Source organism: Alosa sapidissima, chromosome 1 (genome assembly GCF_018492685.1).
Source record: "Alosa sapidissima isolate fAloSap1 chromosome 1, fAloSap1.pri, whole genome shotgun sequence".
Taxonomy (NCBI): Eukaryota; Metazoa; Chordata; class Actinopteri; order Clupeiformes; family Clupeidae; genus Alosa; species Alosa sapidissima.
Genome location: NC_055957.1, coordinates 45432326 through 45450129, shown reverse-complemented (window position 1 = coordinate 45450129; position 17804 = coordinate 45432326). Strand labels below are relative to the sequence as shown.

The following is a 17804-nucleotide window of genomic DNA, read 5'->3' as shown; positions in this document are numbered from 1 at the left end:
ACAGTCTGTCTCTCTCTCTCTCTCTCTCTCTCTCTCTCTCACTCTCTCTCTCACACACACACACACACACACACACACACACCACACACACAGTACACACACAGTACACATAGCCCTTTTCGTACCGTTTAAACATCCTACATTCACAGGTGTGAATATATTTGGCTTTAAAACAATTACAGACATGATTTAGATAGACAAAATCAATGACAGGCACATCACATTTACCTAAACACAAACAAGACTCTGACATTTCTATGAATCTAGAATCTAGACAGTCTGTTCACTCACTCGAGGTTGTTAATGTCCATATAAATGGATGTTTATTTATTTATGTTTTAATTAAAAGCTTAAACGTCATGGTTCACAGACATGATAAATTATACTTTGCCTGTTTTCCATGCAAAGGCCAAATTTAACTCCCCAAAAATTAGAACCAAAACTAATGCTATCCTACATAGTGAGACAAGCAAAAATATATGACATGTCACCACCTTGTGGTAGATTTGGATACTGCCTCCAAAAAGGTCCCCACCCCTCTGTTGGTTACAAGCCTAACTGTGAAGTTTTGGATGTAGATGGTTCATTATAACAAAACATTGACAGTCTCATCTGTGTGCATTGTGTAGGGCAATTTGACAGGTAGGGACAGCATCTTGTGAGCAGTGCCTCTCAGTCTAGCTCTAGGCCAGGATCCTCCCACTGGGTGTCCAGTCCCCACTCTTCCTGTATCAGTGCCACTCTTGATTAGGTTTACACATGTAAGTTGTTATGAACTGCACTGAATATTCAAGATCATGCCACGTTGATTTCAAATAGTTGTTGCTGCAGTAATGATGGTAGATGTCAGGTCTTCAGGAGTTAGACTGAGCACCCCTTGCTTTGTGCAGAGTCCTGACTTGGCGGGGGAGTCTGTTTGGTTGGGGACATCCTGACGATGGAGACGCGACTGTGGAGGTCGGGCTTGTAGAGGCCGAAGCCCAGGCACACGGGCTGGGTGAAGGTGGTGCTGAAGGTGTGCAGATGGGCCAGCCTAGAGTACGGTCCTACCTCTGAGAAGGTGATGGTGCCCGCCTCGTAGTCCAGGGCCAGGGCCACGCGGTTGCCGGTCATCTGTGTGGAGAGACGGATCTTCCGGCGGTTGTGCCATGCCGCCAGTTTCCGGTCATGCTGCTGTGTAAGACTCCAAGACACCTGTCAATCATTATGGAAATGCTGGCATTGAACAAAAGGACCATGCATGTCAATCCTTCCAGACACCCCAACTGTATAACCCCCCAGAATAATCCAAAAACAAAACTATGTAGCCCCTTCTTCTAGAAAAACATATAAACCTATATAGCCTCTCCCCCTACTCTAATGTTAGGTCCCTTAGATCGGCCACGCAGGGGTTACTGAAGGAGCTGAAGGCCAATCTCAAGCACAGGGGCTACCGTGCCTTTGCTGTCGCAGCCCCCAAACTGTGGAACAGCATCCCTACCACCATCAGATTCGCCCCTTCAGTTGACTCTTTTAAATCCCAGCTCAAAACCTTTTCTCTCTAGTGTTTCCCCATTCATCTTGACCAGAGCCCTGCTTGTACTGTTGTCTCTTTCGTGTATTTGTATAGTCTACTTTATGATGTGTTTTGTATGGCCTGCCTCTGTTTTATTTGTTATATGTTTGCTTGTATGTTTAAACGTGCTATATAAATCTGATTGATTGATTGATTGATAGCCCCTTCTAGAACACATTATATTAATTTGAAGAGATATATTCAAGAGATAACAAAATTGAAATTGATAATGATGTATATTAAATGTATAGTGGTAATAGAATGAAAAATACAGTAGGAAGTTGATGCATAGCCTATTCAGAGCTGGATTTCCCACCTTGTTATTGCCAAAGGCTGTGCCCAGTTTCCCTTTCCTCTCAATGCTTGGGTAGGTCACTGCTATGTCCCAGAAGCCCACGACCTCCACCTCCCAGTAGTGTGTTCCCGACGAGAAGACCTGCAAGGACAACACCTGAGACCAGTGGTCGAAGCGGTCAGGGTGGACCGGACGCTGTCTGCGGATCTTAACCCGCTCGGCCGTCCGCAGGTCCACAGAGATGCTCAGGAGAGGGTGGGCCGAGTTTTGGTCCAGACTGAGGGGGCTGCTCACTGAACGACAAAGACAGAGGCAAGGAAAGGAGAAGTGAGACACAAAGGTTGCTGATCTTCAGTTCCTAATCCCTCCCCTAAGGACCTCTCTCCCTCCCCCCTCCCCATGTCCTGCCCTGCACTGAAAGTGTTCTATCTATCACTGCTATCAAGCACACCTGATTAAGGTTAGTATGATGAAAATGACAGTGGCCACAAATATCTGTGTTCAGCCACTGATGGGAGGGTAGAGGCTGATGAGCAGAATTGAGACACCCTCAGATAGAAACTATGAGCAGAACCATGTGAGGCCTGAGTTCTCTCTCTCTCTTCTGTAACTGTTGAAGCACCTACACAGCTCTCTCTTGAGGTCGCTCAGGCAGCGCAGGGTGGCTGTGATGAACTCGCGGTACTTGTGCTCCAAGTACTCGAGAATGCGCTTGCGGTCTATGTTCGCTGGTCTCGGGCTGAACATTGCCAAGTTCAGATCATTCATCAGTCTGCACACAAATAAAAAAACATCTTAAAGGCGCTGCCTCACACATACCGGTACTCTCTTTCACTCAGACTGAAAGACAGACACATACACACACACACACACACACACACACACACACACACACACACCTAAACATCCCTACATCTATACAAAACCACAGCAAGAACGTCCATCTTTAGCCTATTTTAACTTTACAGTACAATAATAATTCTAAACTCTTTATTCTACACATGATTGACTTACTTTGAGTCATCGCACTGTAATGCCTAGAAGATACAAATATACCAGTAGTAAGAGCCAGAAGATACAACCTGACATGAAACTCTTCAGAGTGGTCATGAAAACATAGTCATAGTACTACTGATTTAAACTTTTAAAACAATTTAAATGTGTGGTCCATGACTCTGGCAATAGCCAGTTAAATGACAACTCTCATTTCTATGATCTGTAGCAACAGGTTGATTGGCTAGATTTGTCTTTGGCTTGAACAGAGCCAGAATGTCTATTTCTCAATTATAGAGCCATAACTGTATATACACACACACCACCAGGTAGAGGACCATGAGCAGCAATTAGCTGAATTTGACAAAAATGTGTACTGAATTAGAATCAGACTCTGTCTCTGCTTTCCATGTGCTATGAGTCAAGTCCTCACCCAGATGAGCAGGAAGGGGTCTCTCTCGTCCAGGAGCGCGGTCACGTAGTGGTAGATGGCCTGGGTTTGGGTGAGGTCAGCCCTGAGGCGGCCACCGTCCTCCTGCAGGATCTGCAGGGCGTCCTGCCTCTCGTGCTGGGTGCTCTCTCTGAGAGCCAACACCAGCCGCTCCACGTGCAGCTGGAGCCCGGAGCTCAGCCTCTCCGCCTGGGCCTGATCCGTCTCCACAGACTCCTGAGGGGGACAGCAACCCAACCCCAACCCCAGGCTTTACATACAAGGCCCAAATGACTTCACAGGCAAACCAGTGTGTAATGATTTTGCGAAGTCAAGTCATGTGGTATGTGGTTTTACATGCAATAAATCATTTTAAAAAGATACAGCAAACGTAACAAATACAGAAAAAGCTTACATTCAGTGTACGTAATGTTTTTTCATGGTCCTTGAGAATCTTCTCCCCCTCTTTCATTTTATCTTGTGCTTTCTGAAGAAGGCCTCTTAATGTACACTACAGACAGAATGCAAATCAGAACTAATATGCATGCATGTATATACATGCACATACATAACACACATTTTCGGTTTGATTGACATAAAAGATTGTCAAACCCAATTTTGTCTTGTTGTGACCCTCGGCAGGATCTGAACCCACCTTAAATTCCTCCTCCACCTTTTTTAGGGTCCTGACACGATGCTGTCGATGAGCCCCGTCCAGGATACAGTCAGCACACAGGTACAGGCTGTCGTCACTGCAGAAGTAGCGGAACAGTTCCTTATGCTGAGGACACCTGTGGTGGAAACAGGCTGTCAGGAGAGACACAACACACCTTCAAAAAACCTATAATCCTACTGCACCAAAACAATATGTGTACCCAAAATCAAGAGACATTATTTTGGTTAAATGTGGCTGAGAGGAATAATTGTCTAGGATGTGGCCGAAACCTCTAAAAACTAATCCAAAGCCTTGTGACTGTAGAATTCACAACCATGCAGATCCAATCGGGAAACAGCAGAGGATTGGGGGGGGGGGGGGGTGCTTGGCTCCAGATTGGGTGCTCTTGTCCCAAAGTAACATTGATGACCAAACCTAGCCTGAGCTTTACCGTATGCTAGTTTGCTGCCTACCTCCGGCGGGACAGGTCTCCCAGCGGCTCCACCAGCAGGTGTGAGCTGAAGGCGGGGCAGTCCAGGTGTGGCTGCAGGTGCTGGGCACACAGGGAGACCTCGCAGCGCAGGCAGGTCTTGACCGCAGCGGCCTGCTCCTTCTCGCACCCGGGCGGGCAGCTGTCGCACAGGACCACGCGCAGCTCCTCCTGGCACTGCAGGCAGGTGAAGCGGCCCTTCCTGCCCTCCTGCCCCGTGCCTCTGGGGGCCCAGGCCTCCCGCACGCAGGCAGGGCAGAAGCTGTGGCCGCAGGGCAGCAAGTGGGCCTTGTTGAAGAGATCGCGGCACATGGGGCAGGTGAGCTCCTCCTCCATGGAGCCCATGCCAACGGCTGTGTCAGGAAAGAGAGCAGAGATGGAGGAGAACGTTATTACGTTTATTAAAGTTTATTAAAGTTTATTAAAGTATAGTATTATACAGTTTACCAGATTGGGTCTTCAGGTGGTTTCTTAAAGTATAGTATTATACAGTTTACCAGATTGGGTCTTCAGGTGGAATAAAAGGCTTTGGATTTGTATTAGTCAGAATGTAGAAGGAAAATGTCATATTGATTTAATGTTTCATTTTGTCTAATAAACATAAAGTTGAAAAACAAAATGCAGTTTACTAGAGTAGTTTCAGGGTGTGTGTGTAGAGAGGTCTTTAGGACATATCTGTTCCTACAGCAATAATTTTATGTTTCTCATTCTGAGGAAACATATTTCAATGTTAAATTCTTAGTGCCTGTAGGGGATTTCACACAGCGGCCAATCAACAACCAAGCCTATTTACCGTCAAAAACAAAATCACTTACACAACCTTTGTGGGCAAAAAAACATCGCCAACAGAACAGCAGTAGATCAAGCAGTAGAGGGAGAGCAGATAGCTAACAAACGTTCAGAAAAAGTCCTGTTGGCAAATTTGAGGAAAAGTTGGTAAAGGGGCTATTTCACACAATTTGAGGGTGCTGAATTCAAATATTTTGTTTACCAAGCTCAATTTTGAGTTTTAAGCTTGCTAATTAGCATAGTTAGCATAATTCACATACTTTTTGGTTTTGCCATCAGATATCGTAGGAATTGCAAAAAATAAGGCATTAATATACTCTTTATGTATCAGATATGTTGTAGGACAGGACAGGAATTACCCCAATGACCCTCAAGTAGCAAATGAAAATGAGATAAAAATTAAAATATAAATTGAAATAATAGCTAAAATTCAGTATGACGTTTAGAAGCAAAATAGATTCCTTGATAATAAATTGATAGAATAGTAGGTGACTGCTCATTTTTCTGTAGTATTTTGCCACTAACTATTATGAAGAGTTGTCAGTCTTTACAGAGGATTTACACTGTATTTTCTTTTACTGTAAAGGCGACTGTGCTTGCCTAGTTAAAACATCACTGGTGTTCTTTCCTATTATTCAAATCCCAGCCATGCAAAAAAATGGAAGAGTGTGCATGTTTGAGGGTTGCTGAAGAGTGCTATGGAGATTGCATTATTTTCAAATAAAAATATAGTGCAACAAAAAGAAAAATTCTCCAGTGCATCATTACTGCATGATGCTGAAAGGGAAGTGGACCTAGGATAAATCCTCAGCTATGAACTGATTAATGTCCCTGTACTGTAGCTATTGCAGATAGCGATGGTTATTTGTGAAGTGGAAATAAGTCATCCTCACTCAAGTGCTGTCTAGCAATGTCGAAGGTCCAGTAGTGATCACTACAAAAACTGCTCATTCAACACTGGTAATAGATGCTCAAGATCTAGTTATGTCTTTAGGGCACCCATCTGATTGCAGCACATTAAAGAAGTATGCAGGAAAGTTTGTAAGAAACTTTTGTATTGTTATTTGTTATTTGTTATGTGGTAGCAAATGATGTTGACTATCAAAGAAATAGACCTAATGTAGGAATGCACACAGATATTGCAACAGATACGCTCAGGCCAATCCAAACTTTTCTCATCTGTTGTTCTTCGTTGGTGGAACACACTGCCAGTTCCTACAAGGGCAGGGTCATCCCTCTCCATTTTCAAAAAACTCCTGAAGACCCAGTTGTTGAGAGAGTTGCTTTAAAACTTAACTGTTACCATGTTGTTAGTCGCTTTGGTTAAAAATGTGTCAGCCAAATGTAATGTAATGTAATGTAATAATGGTGTAGGCATATCTGATTAAGACCCAAAGAGTGGTTGAGACATACTTATTAAATTACACTGAGAGAAAAGAAGACTATCTTCACTTTTTCCCTTTGCAACTGTCAAAGAAATCCTATAAACACAGGAAGGCCTAGGGTACAGTAGCCTACATCAGATGGCCTAAAGATTAGGCTCTTCTGTATAGCATTAAGTGATTTGCATGCAGTAATTTGAACACTGACCTTGATCTAGCCTACTTTGGCTATTTAAAGGTAATTTATTGCCAAAACATCACACAATATAAATGAGCTATAACAAACAATAAAGGACGTAATCACACACAAACTTCTATTTTACTGACTACAAAAATAATAATTATGTAGGAAGTTTAGAAGTTTGAAACCCAGAATTGACCAAAAGTGCACCAAATTCAACACAAATGACTCAATACACTTGGAGGAGGCCTGCGGCCTTCCTTTTCCAGATATTTTAGGATTTGGATATCGCTTCGAGTATCGAGTATCAAGATATTTATGGCAGATATTGTATCGAAGTCATAATTTTGGTATCATGATAACTATGCCAGAGCCACTCTGTTTTCTAGATGTCGAGGATTGGAGGCTCTACTACCAACAAGTGATGCTGCACAATGGCATATTAGAAGAGCACATTATCAAGCTCTAGTATGGAGGCAAGCACACATACCAAATCCAGTGTTGCTAGAAGTAAAATGTTTTTTACTTCACGGTTGTTGCTGACGGTAGATGCAGTTCTGCATTAGGCTTATTGCCGCTATCTAAGTTCATATGTACTGTAGGATATATTCTGAGTTGAAGGTTATCTGTGCAATTTGTTATTGTGATGAAATGCATTAAACACCACGAGTGACTCACTATGTTAGCAATAAAAATATGGTTGTGTTTTGATTAGAATTTCCGAGTTTATTACATGTTAACTGTAATCATGTTCCCATTAAATATGTTAATAAACTATAGTATGGCTTATTTAATGCTCAAACATGTATTTAGAGAACACTTTTATTTGGTTTTAGTGATTACCCAATTCAGGGAAAAATAAGCAAAAATAATCGCTATTTTATGTTAAAATGCTGATTATGCAGCTTAAAACTGAGAATTGAGCTTGGTAAACAAAATATTCAGAATCAGCACCCTCAAATTAGGTAAGAAGGGTGGTTTACCAACTTTTCCTCAAATTTGCCGTCAGAAGTTCTCTTCTGTGAAGCTGCTCTCCCTCTACAGGCACCTTCCTTCATCTATGCTTTATTGATTAGGCCCACACCTCCACAAGCCTCAAAAGTGGTATCTGGCGACCCAGACCCACCCCCCTCCACACTCATGATGGGTTCTCTACCGACAAATTCTCCAATTCTCTTCTTTGTTGTTGTGTCCATATATCATCCGATCAGCAACATAACCAGACATCTACAAATCTGCGGGTATCTACAAATACCAACATATATACAAGAAAAACAAGTTGCATAAGTGGGATACAAAACTTTTTTTAACTCAGGGCATACAATGTTTCTAGGGCTTTTGTGTGTCTGACATTTATTTACAACATACTGTTATGGAAAGTATTAAGGCAGTGTAAAGTAAGAACTACTAATCAGTCTGCTGTTCCAGGTCCAAAGACTTGTTTAATCTGCCCTTACATTAAGCTTAATCCTGTTTATAAGGACTTTTCTATTCATTCATCAGCCCCATGTCAGGAGAAGAAAACTAGTAAGAATTCCTTGAGGAATGTTAAATAAAAAAAACTGAGCTTATTCCGTGAATTATATCCTTGGAAAACTTCCGTCCAGTCCATGTTTCACAACAGGCTGTAATACTAACCTGACAACACATTTATCACCTCGCCTCAAGCCTCAATCCCTGCCTGTCTCACCTTAAGGATCAAGAGATCAGCCCTCCCCCGGCCCCCACTCCCAGCTGTCCTGCAGCTCTGCACCTTGGCTACATGTGCTTGGAAGTTCCAGCCCATCGTCTGGCCCAACCTCAACATGTCTAGACATGCCTTGCATTCAAGAGACAGCTGACTTCAGTAGGAAGCCTACCTGACTGGATCCAACCAGTGATGTCTGTCAGAGTTCGGTCACCATCAAGCGTGAACCCAGTGAAGCAGCGCACAGACGTGGTCTGTGTGAGGGAGTACGCTAAGGCAAGCTTATCCTACTCTATATGTCTACTTAAACTGACAGGCTGACCTATGAGCGCAGGAGCTACTGAGCCACAATGGTCACATGACCCAATAACCATCGGAGAGGAGGAGGGAGGGGGTAGGGGAGTGCCACTATGGAGAGGGAGGGTGTTTGTGTGGTACTGGTATGTGAGTGTGTGCCAGTGGTCACGCCGTGTGTCTACAAGAATGTTGATAGAAATATTCTCTCTTTGCATTTATGTGGGTTAGGCTACTTGTGAGTACATTGTACTCCATTCTCAAACATGATAACGCAGTAGTTAAGGGGGTGAGCACATAGCCTGAAAAGTTGTGGATTCAATTCCTGGCTTCCACCGTTCAGCCCTTAAGCAAAGCACTTAACCGCAAGCTGCTTCAGGACAATGGCCCTTTTATTTGGATAGTCTGCTAAATGATTTGTGTAAATGTAAATGTGAGTGTAGTGTGAGAGTGACTGGCTACCTGGACCACAGAGGTGCAACAACATTCATTTTCTTTATACATAATAAACTTCCAGCACCAGTGATATGATATTAATAGCAGAGACATGTTGTTGCCATACAGAAGACTAATCTGTTCAAGGGCATGATGCTAAGTAAAAAATAATTTTAGGGAGAACTTTAAAGGCTGGCCATGCAAAGGCTCATATGGGCTGCACTGTGTGTATCTTATGGAATGTAACGTTAACGTTAGATATGCAGTGGATGTAAGTTTAGCGTACACTGTAAAACCGAACAGTACAAGTAAAACAATGTTTTTGATTTGTAAACACTCAAAAATGAAAAAAAGTTAATAGTACTCTAATCATCAGTGTTACTTGAACAAATTTGAACTTTTAAGTTGACAGCACTCATCTACGGAGCCCCCCGGGTGACATGGGGAAAAAAAACATGGGTTAAAAAAAAAAAAAGTCATAGGAAAAAAAACATGAAGAAGAAAAAAAAAAAGATGTACTTTTGCGAGATCTCGCTGCGCTTCGGGGTCCGGTTCGCCCTGTTGGGACTTATTTTCCCAATAATGACCAGCGTTCTATACATTATCCCTTACATATATGTGTGTGTGTGTGTGTGTGTGTGTGTGTGTGTGTGTGTGTGTGTGCCTGTGTGTGTGTGTGTGCCTATCATGTATTATGTGTTGTATCATGCTGAATATTTGATATTTTATCAGGTAATGGTATTCTAACAGTTTTCTTACAGCCCAGGTTGAATTATTTAAGGCTGCCACAGATAGGACGGAATGAAGTATAAGTATAAGTATATATACTCTTCTCCCGTGAGGGAAATTCGGTCTCTGCATTTATCCCAATCCGTGAATTAGTGAAACACACAGTGAGGTGAAGCACACACTAATCCCGACGCAGTGAGCTGCCTGCTACAGCGGCGCTCAGGGAGCAGTGAGGGGTTAGGTGCCTTGCTCAAGGGCACTTCAGCCGTTCCTACTGGTCAGGGGTTCAAACTGGCAACCCTCCGGTTACAAGTCTGAAGCCCTAACCAGTAGGCTACGGCTGCCCACCCAGTAGGCCACGGCTGCCCACAAATGAGCTTGGATCCATGCAACAACAGCTTCAAGGAGACCCATGCAACAACTGCTCCGCTGAGCTCCTGCACCCCTGCTACAACAGCTCCACTGAGTCCCAAGACCCATGCAGCAACAGCTACACCAAGCTCCAGGACCCATGCAACGACGGCTTCGCTGAGCCACAAGAACCATGCAGCAACAGCTCCTCTGAATCCCAGGACCCAGGCAACAACGGCTCCGCTGAGCCCAAAGGCCCATGCAGCAACAGCTACACGAGCTCCAGGACCCATGCAACGACGGCTTCGCTGAGCCACAAGAACCATGCAGCAACAGCTCCTCTGAATCCCAGGACCCAGGCAACAACAGCTCCGCTGAGCCCAAAGGCCCATGCAGCAACAGCTACACCGAGCTCCAGGACCCATGCAACGACGGCTTCGCTGATCCACAAGAACCATGCAGCAACAACTATGCCGAGCCCCAAGACCCATGCAACGATGGCTATTCTGAGCCCCAAGACCCATGCAACAACGGCTTCGCTGAGCCCCAAGAACCATGCAGCAACAACTACGCCGAGCTCCAGGACCCATGCAACGTCGGCTCCGCCGAGATCCAAGACCCACGCAATAGCAGCTATGCTGATGTATCAGCAGCTACACTGAGCCCCAAGACCCATGCAACGACGGCTTCGCTCAGCCCCAAGAACCATGCAGCAACAACTATGCCGAGCTCCAGGACCCATGCAACGACGGCTCCACTGAGCCCAAAGACCCATGCAGCAACAGCTCCTCTGAATCCCAGGACCCAGGCAACAATGGCTCCGCCGAGCCCAAAGGCCCATTTAGGAACAGCTCTGCCAAGGTCCAGGACCCATCTAATGACGGCTCTGCTGAGCCCCAAGACCATGCAGCAACGTCTCAGCTGAAACCCGAGACCCTCGCAGCAGCAGCTCTGCTGAACCCTGAGACCCATGCAACAACAGGTCCTGCATCGACTCCTCTGAACCCTGACACCCATCGTTCCCACGGTTATGCAATACACGAATGTCCGCTGCTGTGCTGAGCAAACGCAATGAAGATCCACTCCTGTGTACTTGCCGCCTGCCTCGCTATACTTCGCAAGGGGTTCATGTCACAAAACTCTGCTGAGATGTAGTGAGCTTACATGCCCCTCGTCTCATTTCATTCCCGATGGCTACCCATTGCAGATCTTGAGCGTTAGACCAGGACACAATTAGGTTTACTACCAAACAGAGTAAACCGATCAGTTCTGAAAAAGACACTCCATATTCATGTTCAACTCTGCCTCAGATCCTCAGCTTTTCAATATCCATCACACTACATCTCATGCATCGCCTACTAGCCCGCTCTTCATCTCAGACGAAGGGTTCCCATTACTCGTCACAGGTTCCAGACTCTTTTAAAATCTATCCTTGTCAAATCTGGTTCCAGCAGACCGCTACTCTGTGCATTCATTCAGGATAGGAGCTGCTACCACAGCCGCATGCATCGGCCTATCAGAGCAGCAATCAAAATACAGAGCCGTTGGTCCTCAGATGCCTATCAGTCCTACTGTACATCCACTCCAATCTAGTGGATCTACGATTTTGCTAAGCAGGCGCTAATGTATTTCGGTAGTGGCCTTCCTTTCTGCTCTTTTGGGGTGCAAGCATCCATCGCGATCTACACTTCAGGCATTCCAGGACCGCGGCCAGCTACCAAACACACTCTTAGCTTATACCCTCAGCATATTAATCATACCGACGAGCGAACTAGTGAAATGATGTTTTCTAAACAAAGTTCGGGAGGAGCCCTTAGGGATGATTGACAGCAATTAACTCACCTGTCTTCCGCCGCCAGGATATTTAAGCTGGCCTCCTTATCCATACGTCACACGCTGCAGCGCTCGCAAAATTATCCCTCCTTATCAGGGGGTGCAAGCGGCCATAGCTCTATCGCGATCTCCGCTTCAGGCATTCCAGGATCACGGCAAGCTACCATGCCAAACATGTGCTTAGCTTATACGCTTAGCATAGCAATCATACCGGCGGGCGGAATGGATGATCTCAAAACTGATACCAAAGGTGTCAGTGTCATCCATGCAAAACATTAGAAATTACACGATTACAATGGGAAACATAATTATGATAAAGATATTACGAAATACATCTCACAATGAGTAGTTATTCACCATCATTTGCAAATTGGTAAATGACTGTTAAAAGTGATTAGATGAGAGGCACATATGGAGCACAGCTGAAGACGCACTGTCACAAAATGAGGGCTAAGCAGCAACTCTTCCGATAAATGTCCTTAGGTTTTTTATTCAGTCATTTGAACATTATTGGGGTAAGTGTTGTTTTTTTCAGGATATGTTTTCGACGGTAACCTATTGTCAGTCAATAGTGAAAGTAACTGTGTAGGCCAGTGGTCCCCAAACTTTTTCTTCTCAGGGCCAGCTCACTAAGCCTGGCAATAAGAGGGCCAGAGACTCGGAGTATATCAGTAACCATAAATAGCTTAGTGCTGTGAACAACAACAATCTACCTTGATTGAATATTCCATTACATTTAATCATAAGCTACTGCAATTTAATACCATTGTTAGCTGTGTTTATATTGCCATCATGCCATGTAAAATGTAGCTCAAATGAAATGAAATGAAATGAATACTAATAAAAAGAATTTAGCATTCCCAAAAGTATTAGCAGGGAGTCCCAAAAGTATATCTTATTTAAAATGAACTCTGAACTCTGTGTCTTTGCATACACAGCTCAAGTTGTGAACAAGCAATATCTTAAAGTTCTCAAACTATGAGAGTTTTATAAAGTGCTGGCAAAAACATCTGGAATGACCACCATTCTAACTTTCACTCACCTGATGAGAACTTTGTGAATTGTGAATTTGGATGAACATTTGAATGAGTGAATAAAAAATAGAAGTAGTTATCCCAGGAAGTCCCAGAAATATGACTTGAATAGAGGTTAGTTAGTTATTAACAATGAATTGATAAACTTTTAGAATACTTTGAGCACTGATGCAGTCAGCATAGGCCTCTTACATTGTTTGCAGGTAGGCCTAGGCCTACATTTCATTCCGTTTTCGATGGTAAACGCGAAACAGCGCCAAAACAACCACCAGTGGACAAAAAGAGTATTACACGTGTACTGTTAAGACCCGCCATAGAGAATGAATGGGGGAAATTACGGATGTTATAGTTTGACGATGTATATATAAGTATATATACTTTTTTGATCCCGTGAGGGAAATTTGGTCTCTGCATTTAACCCAATCAGTGAATTAGTGAAACACAAACAGCACACAGTGAACACACAGTGAGGTGAAGCACACACTAATCCCGGCGCAGTGAGCTGCCTGCTACAATGGCGACGCTCGGGGAGCAGTGAGGGGTTAGGTGCCTTGCTCAAGGGCACTTCAGCCGCAGCCCACTGGTCGGGGCTCGAACCGGCAACCCTCCAGTTACAAGTCCAGAGTGCTAACCAGTGGGCCACGGCTGCCCCACGACCCCCATGTCGTACTCCCCTGCGGGCCAGATGCTATATACCACGGACATGTTTTGGGGGGCCACCCAAAATGAGGTGGCGGGCCGTAGTTTGGGGACCACTGGTGTAGGCTATAACACAGCACAGTGAAGTTAGTTTCACTTTGCCAGTGAGTTCAAATAATAGACATGTGCAGATGCGGGTAGGCTATATACTCTGCTAGGTTTTAGTAAAGCATGGTTTAGTTGAATATCTGTTCCATACGGTGCAAGCAGATTCCTTCAAATGCGCTCCTGACTATATACCGATGCGCTGTTTGAAGTTGCGCTGCTTGCTGTTAAAGGGTATGACAGATGTCATTCTCATTGGTTTAAATGATGTTACGCCCGTAAGTCGGTATATGGTTAAATGACTCATTACAGGCCGAATGAAGACTCTCTCGCCCGCCCCTACTGCACGTAGGAAGAATATCCCACTTGCAAGTTCAGTGTATCCTACCCGCCAACCTTCAGTCTCACAAAGTCTCAGACATCGCGAGAAACAGGATCAGTTTTTACATCCTGCATCCCCAGCACAGAGGCAGGCTAACGAAACGCTAGCGATTGTTGCAAACGTGTGTATAATTCCAGAGCCGGCAAAGAAGCAGTGAAAACCCTTGACGGAAGATGCAAAGAAAAGGAAAATAGCTTCAGACCGAGCGAGGGCTTGCACACGTATTGACACGTACAGACGGTAGGGGGAGCTTCGTAGAGAAAAAGCATCAGGCTTGCCTGGTATCCCTTTAAGAAACTTAGGAACGCTTTGTTGCTCCATCCACCCGACGTTTGATAACAAAACCACTCCCAATGTGGACTAGACCACTAAATCTAATTAAGCTTTTCGCCAGCCCATGTGTTTTAGACCGCTAAAATTGGACCCTTTGGCTTATGGTCATTTGAAATCAAAACCCATCTTACTGGCCTATAATATAATAACATGCGCACACACACGCTGTGTGTTTGTCAGTGAGGTGGTATCTTGAAGTGTGTGATGGTTACAGTGCACAATGTAGTTTTATAATTTGGGCTGTCAATCGATTAAAAATGTAATCAAATTAATTACATACTCTGTGATTAATTAATCTAAATTAATCACATATATCATTTTTGCTGTGAAAGTATTGAATCATTCAATATAATCAGCATTAGTGACATTAAAGTTAAAAAACTCTTTTATTATTATTTTCACTGTTCAAATAATGGCCATAATAATCTATGATATGACCTAATATGCTGAGGAAATAAATTCAAAAGTGCTTCGGGAAGAAGTTTTTTTTTTCACATACAAGGCATTTCAAGCCACAGATTTAACCTAGGGGACACAATGAAAAAAATTAACACTTCCCTTAATGTCAACACTATTTCTTTGCATTATGTGCGACTTTAGAGTTGACGAACTCCGATGATATGCAAATTCCTTGTTGCAGAGGACTTTATTTTAATCAACACTTTATTTTTATCAACACCATCAGGCTGTTTTTTAAAAGTAAATGTTCCAATCAATGATCTAGGCAGCACATTTTCTTCTCTCGCCTTCATTTTACAGTCTAATGGTTACTGACTAGAACGGCAGGGGTCAAAGGTCATACGTAATCGATTAATCTGCGCTATTTTTTTTAATCAGTTATTTTTTCTCAAATTAATTAATCAAAATTAATCAGTTATTTTGACAGCCCTAGTTATAATACTTTGGAAGGTTGTTAGGTAGTTCCTAACCACAACACAACAAAGTTTCCATCTTATCCTGTGTATAACATAAAATACTGGATATAGAATATGCTTTACTGTAGGGCCTGTAGTTGGTTGGTAGGGTTTGTATTCGGTTTTCACTCTCAACTCATAAACACACTTATACCTTTGGACATCATAAAAGTGACTGAAATAGTAACACATTTGTATGTATGAGGTCAAAGATGCACAATAATATTTCTGTATACAACACAACTGTTTTGCAAACAGTAAAAGCTGGTGATAGCTTTGTATTTTTTCACCTTATCACCTTAGCACAGCACAAAAAGGCCAACGGTCAGGGCAGAACTGAAGAACAGATGCAAATTCATGTCATATTCATATTTTGCATGTATCCATGATGCAATTTACTGACACAACCAATGGTTTCAGCTAATAAAAGGTGGTCCTTTTGCTTGCCTCATAAAATTCACAAGAATAAAGAAGTCAGGTGAGTGTGCCATTGCTGATGCTTTGTTCAAACAGTGGACAAAGAGTCCAAGTATATGAGGGTGAGTGCAATTTTCTTTTACTAGAAATGCAGTGGAGCATATTATCATAGACTACATAATCCTTCATCTTTTCTGATACCAATCCATATATTACCTACAGGAAACTAACCTATCTGGCATCTGAAGAAAGACTATGGCCAACAGAACAGGTTTCTGTCCACTTACACACACAGATCTAATCTACTACTCACACATTTTTGGTATCACAGTGGATTGGATCATCTTCATTATCGGGCTGCCAGGAATCATCACAGCCATTTATGCATTACGACACCTGGTCAGAGCAGACCATGTGACCCCTGTGTTTGTCATCAACCTCCTTATTTCGGACTTCATCCAAATAGTCATCACTGCTGTGTTTATCCTCAGCCGGTTCTTTGACAGTTCATTGCCTGTCTTTGTCATCCTGCGATGCGTCTCCAGGCTCATTGTGCGACTGGGGATCTCTGCCAGCTTGGGTTTCATGGTGTGTATCTCTATGGAGCGGTACCTCACCGTGGCCTGTCCCATATGGTACCGGAACCGTCGGTCTGTGAAGTCCTCTGTGATCATGGTGTGTGGTGTCTGGGCAGCTTGTGGGCTTTATGCCCTCCTGGATTTCACACTCGTACAGGATTTCAATGTGTCTCTGAAGATCTTGACAGTGATCCTTCTGACGCCAGCTCTCCCGCTGATGGTGTTCTGCCCACTCACCTACCGGGCTCTTCGCCACTGCAGGGCCATACGTCAAGACGAGCGCAGGAGGATTATGGGGACCCTAGCTCTAGTTCTAGTTCTATACATGTTCCTCTTCCTTCCATTCTGCACCAGGAACCTTTACTGCCTCCTGGCGGCCATCAGTAATCACAATACATGTCAGGACGACGTGTCACTCATGGTCACCAGTGCTGTGCTCTATCTAGGCCCCCTCGCGGATCCCTTCCTGTACATATTCATGAGACAGGATGTTAGGAGCACCCGGAGCGTCTCGTTGTGCGCTGGGGGGCTTCTCAGACGAGTGGTCTGCAGTGGAATAGCCAGAGGGTCTGAGGAAGAGTCCAGGAAAACAGCTGAGAGTTCTGTGAGGCCCATCCAGGATATGGGAAACCCACTGCAAGATATGGGCTGAGAGTGGAAGACTCATAACCTTTACATTTAAAGGCACCCTTAACAATATTTGCTCTCGGGGTCCCCCTCTGGTTGAGAAGCGGAATAATAAATAAACTAAATATGCGTCTTTTGCATGAATAGTATGAATAACGAAACTAGAAAGTTGCTAATCACCTACAGAGGGCCACTCAAACACTGGCACAAGTGCTGTTTGTCATGTTATGAGGTTATGTGCCATCAAATTGATTTTGGAAACGCTATAAATTAATAACATAATTAAAAGATTTTGAGGAATAAAAACAAGTCATATTTGTATGTCAACATTTAGTATAGTTATAGATACAAATCCCAAAGAGGGCTTTTTTTTATGTTTTCACTCTCTTGCTTTTGATGTAATCCTTAAACATGCTAACTAAACAGGATGTGATGATTTCCTTTAGCTCAGATTGGACTTCAGGAGAAATCAGGATGAGGCCTTTCACTGAAGAACTCATCTCTAGTAAGAGGCTGTTTACAAACATAGTCCACAGAGTTCTAACGATGTCATTCTTGAACATGCTCCCAAGCTTTTTTTGGATGTTGCATTCATCAGGACAACTGTGTGTATAGGCCTACTGTATCTGTGGAATCATCTTCAGTTATGTATCAGAAAGAAATGCTAAGCTCGGAT

The 17804-nt window shown here is 43.7% G+C and overlaps 2 protein-coding genes across 2 annotated transcripts; one reads left to right on the top strand and one right to left on the bottom strand.

Annotated features, from left to right (window-relative positions):
• Positions 1–36: 36 nt before the first annotated feature.
• trim110 (tripartite motif containing 110) lies at positions 37–8721 on the bottom strand. Its single transcript, XM_042093621.1, has 9 exons — positions 8630–8721; positions 4402–4771; positions 3929–4064; positions 3689–3784; positions 3277–3510; positions 2865–2887; positions 2477–2622; positions 1872–2143; positions 37–1194 (listed from the first exon to the last, which is right to left on the bottom strand). Exons 2-9 carry the CDS (start codon positions 4761–4763, stop codon positions 862–864), a joined length of 1602 nt encoding a protein of 533 aa, XP_041949555.1. The 5' UTR covers positions 4764–4771; positions 8630–8721; the 3' UTR covers positions 37–861.
• A 7457-nt stretch (positions 8722–16178) lies between these two features.
• On the top strand, positions 16179–17153 carry LOC121705920 (mas-related G-protein coupled receptor member A6-like). The gene has a single exon (XM_042087299.1). It carries the CDS (start codon positions 16179–16181, stop codon positions 17151–17153), a length of 975 nt encoding a protein of 324 aa, XP_041943233.1.
• The last annotated feature ends 651 nt before the right edge of the window (positions 17154–17804 follow it).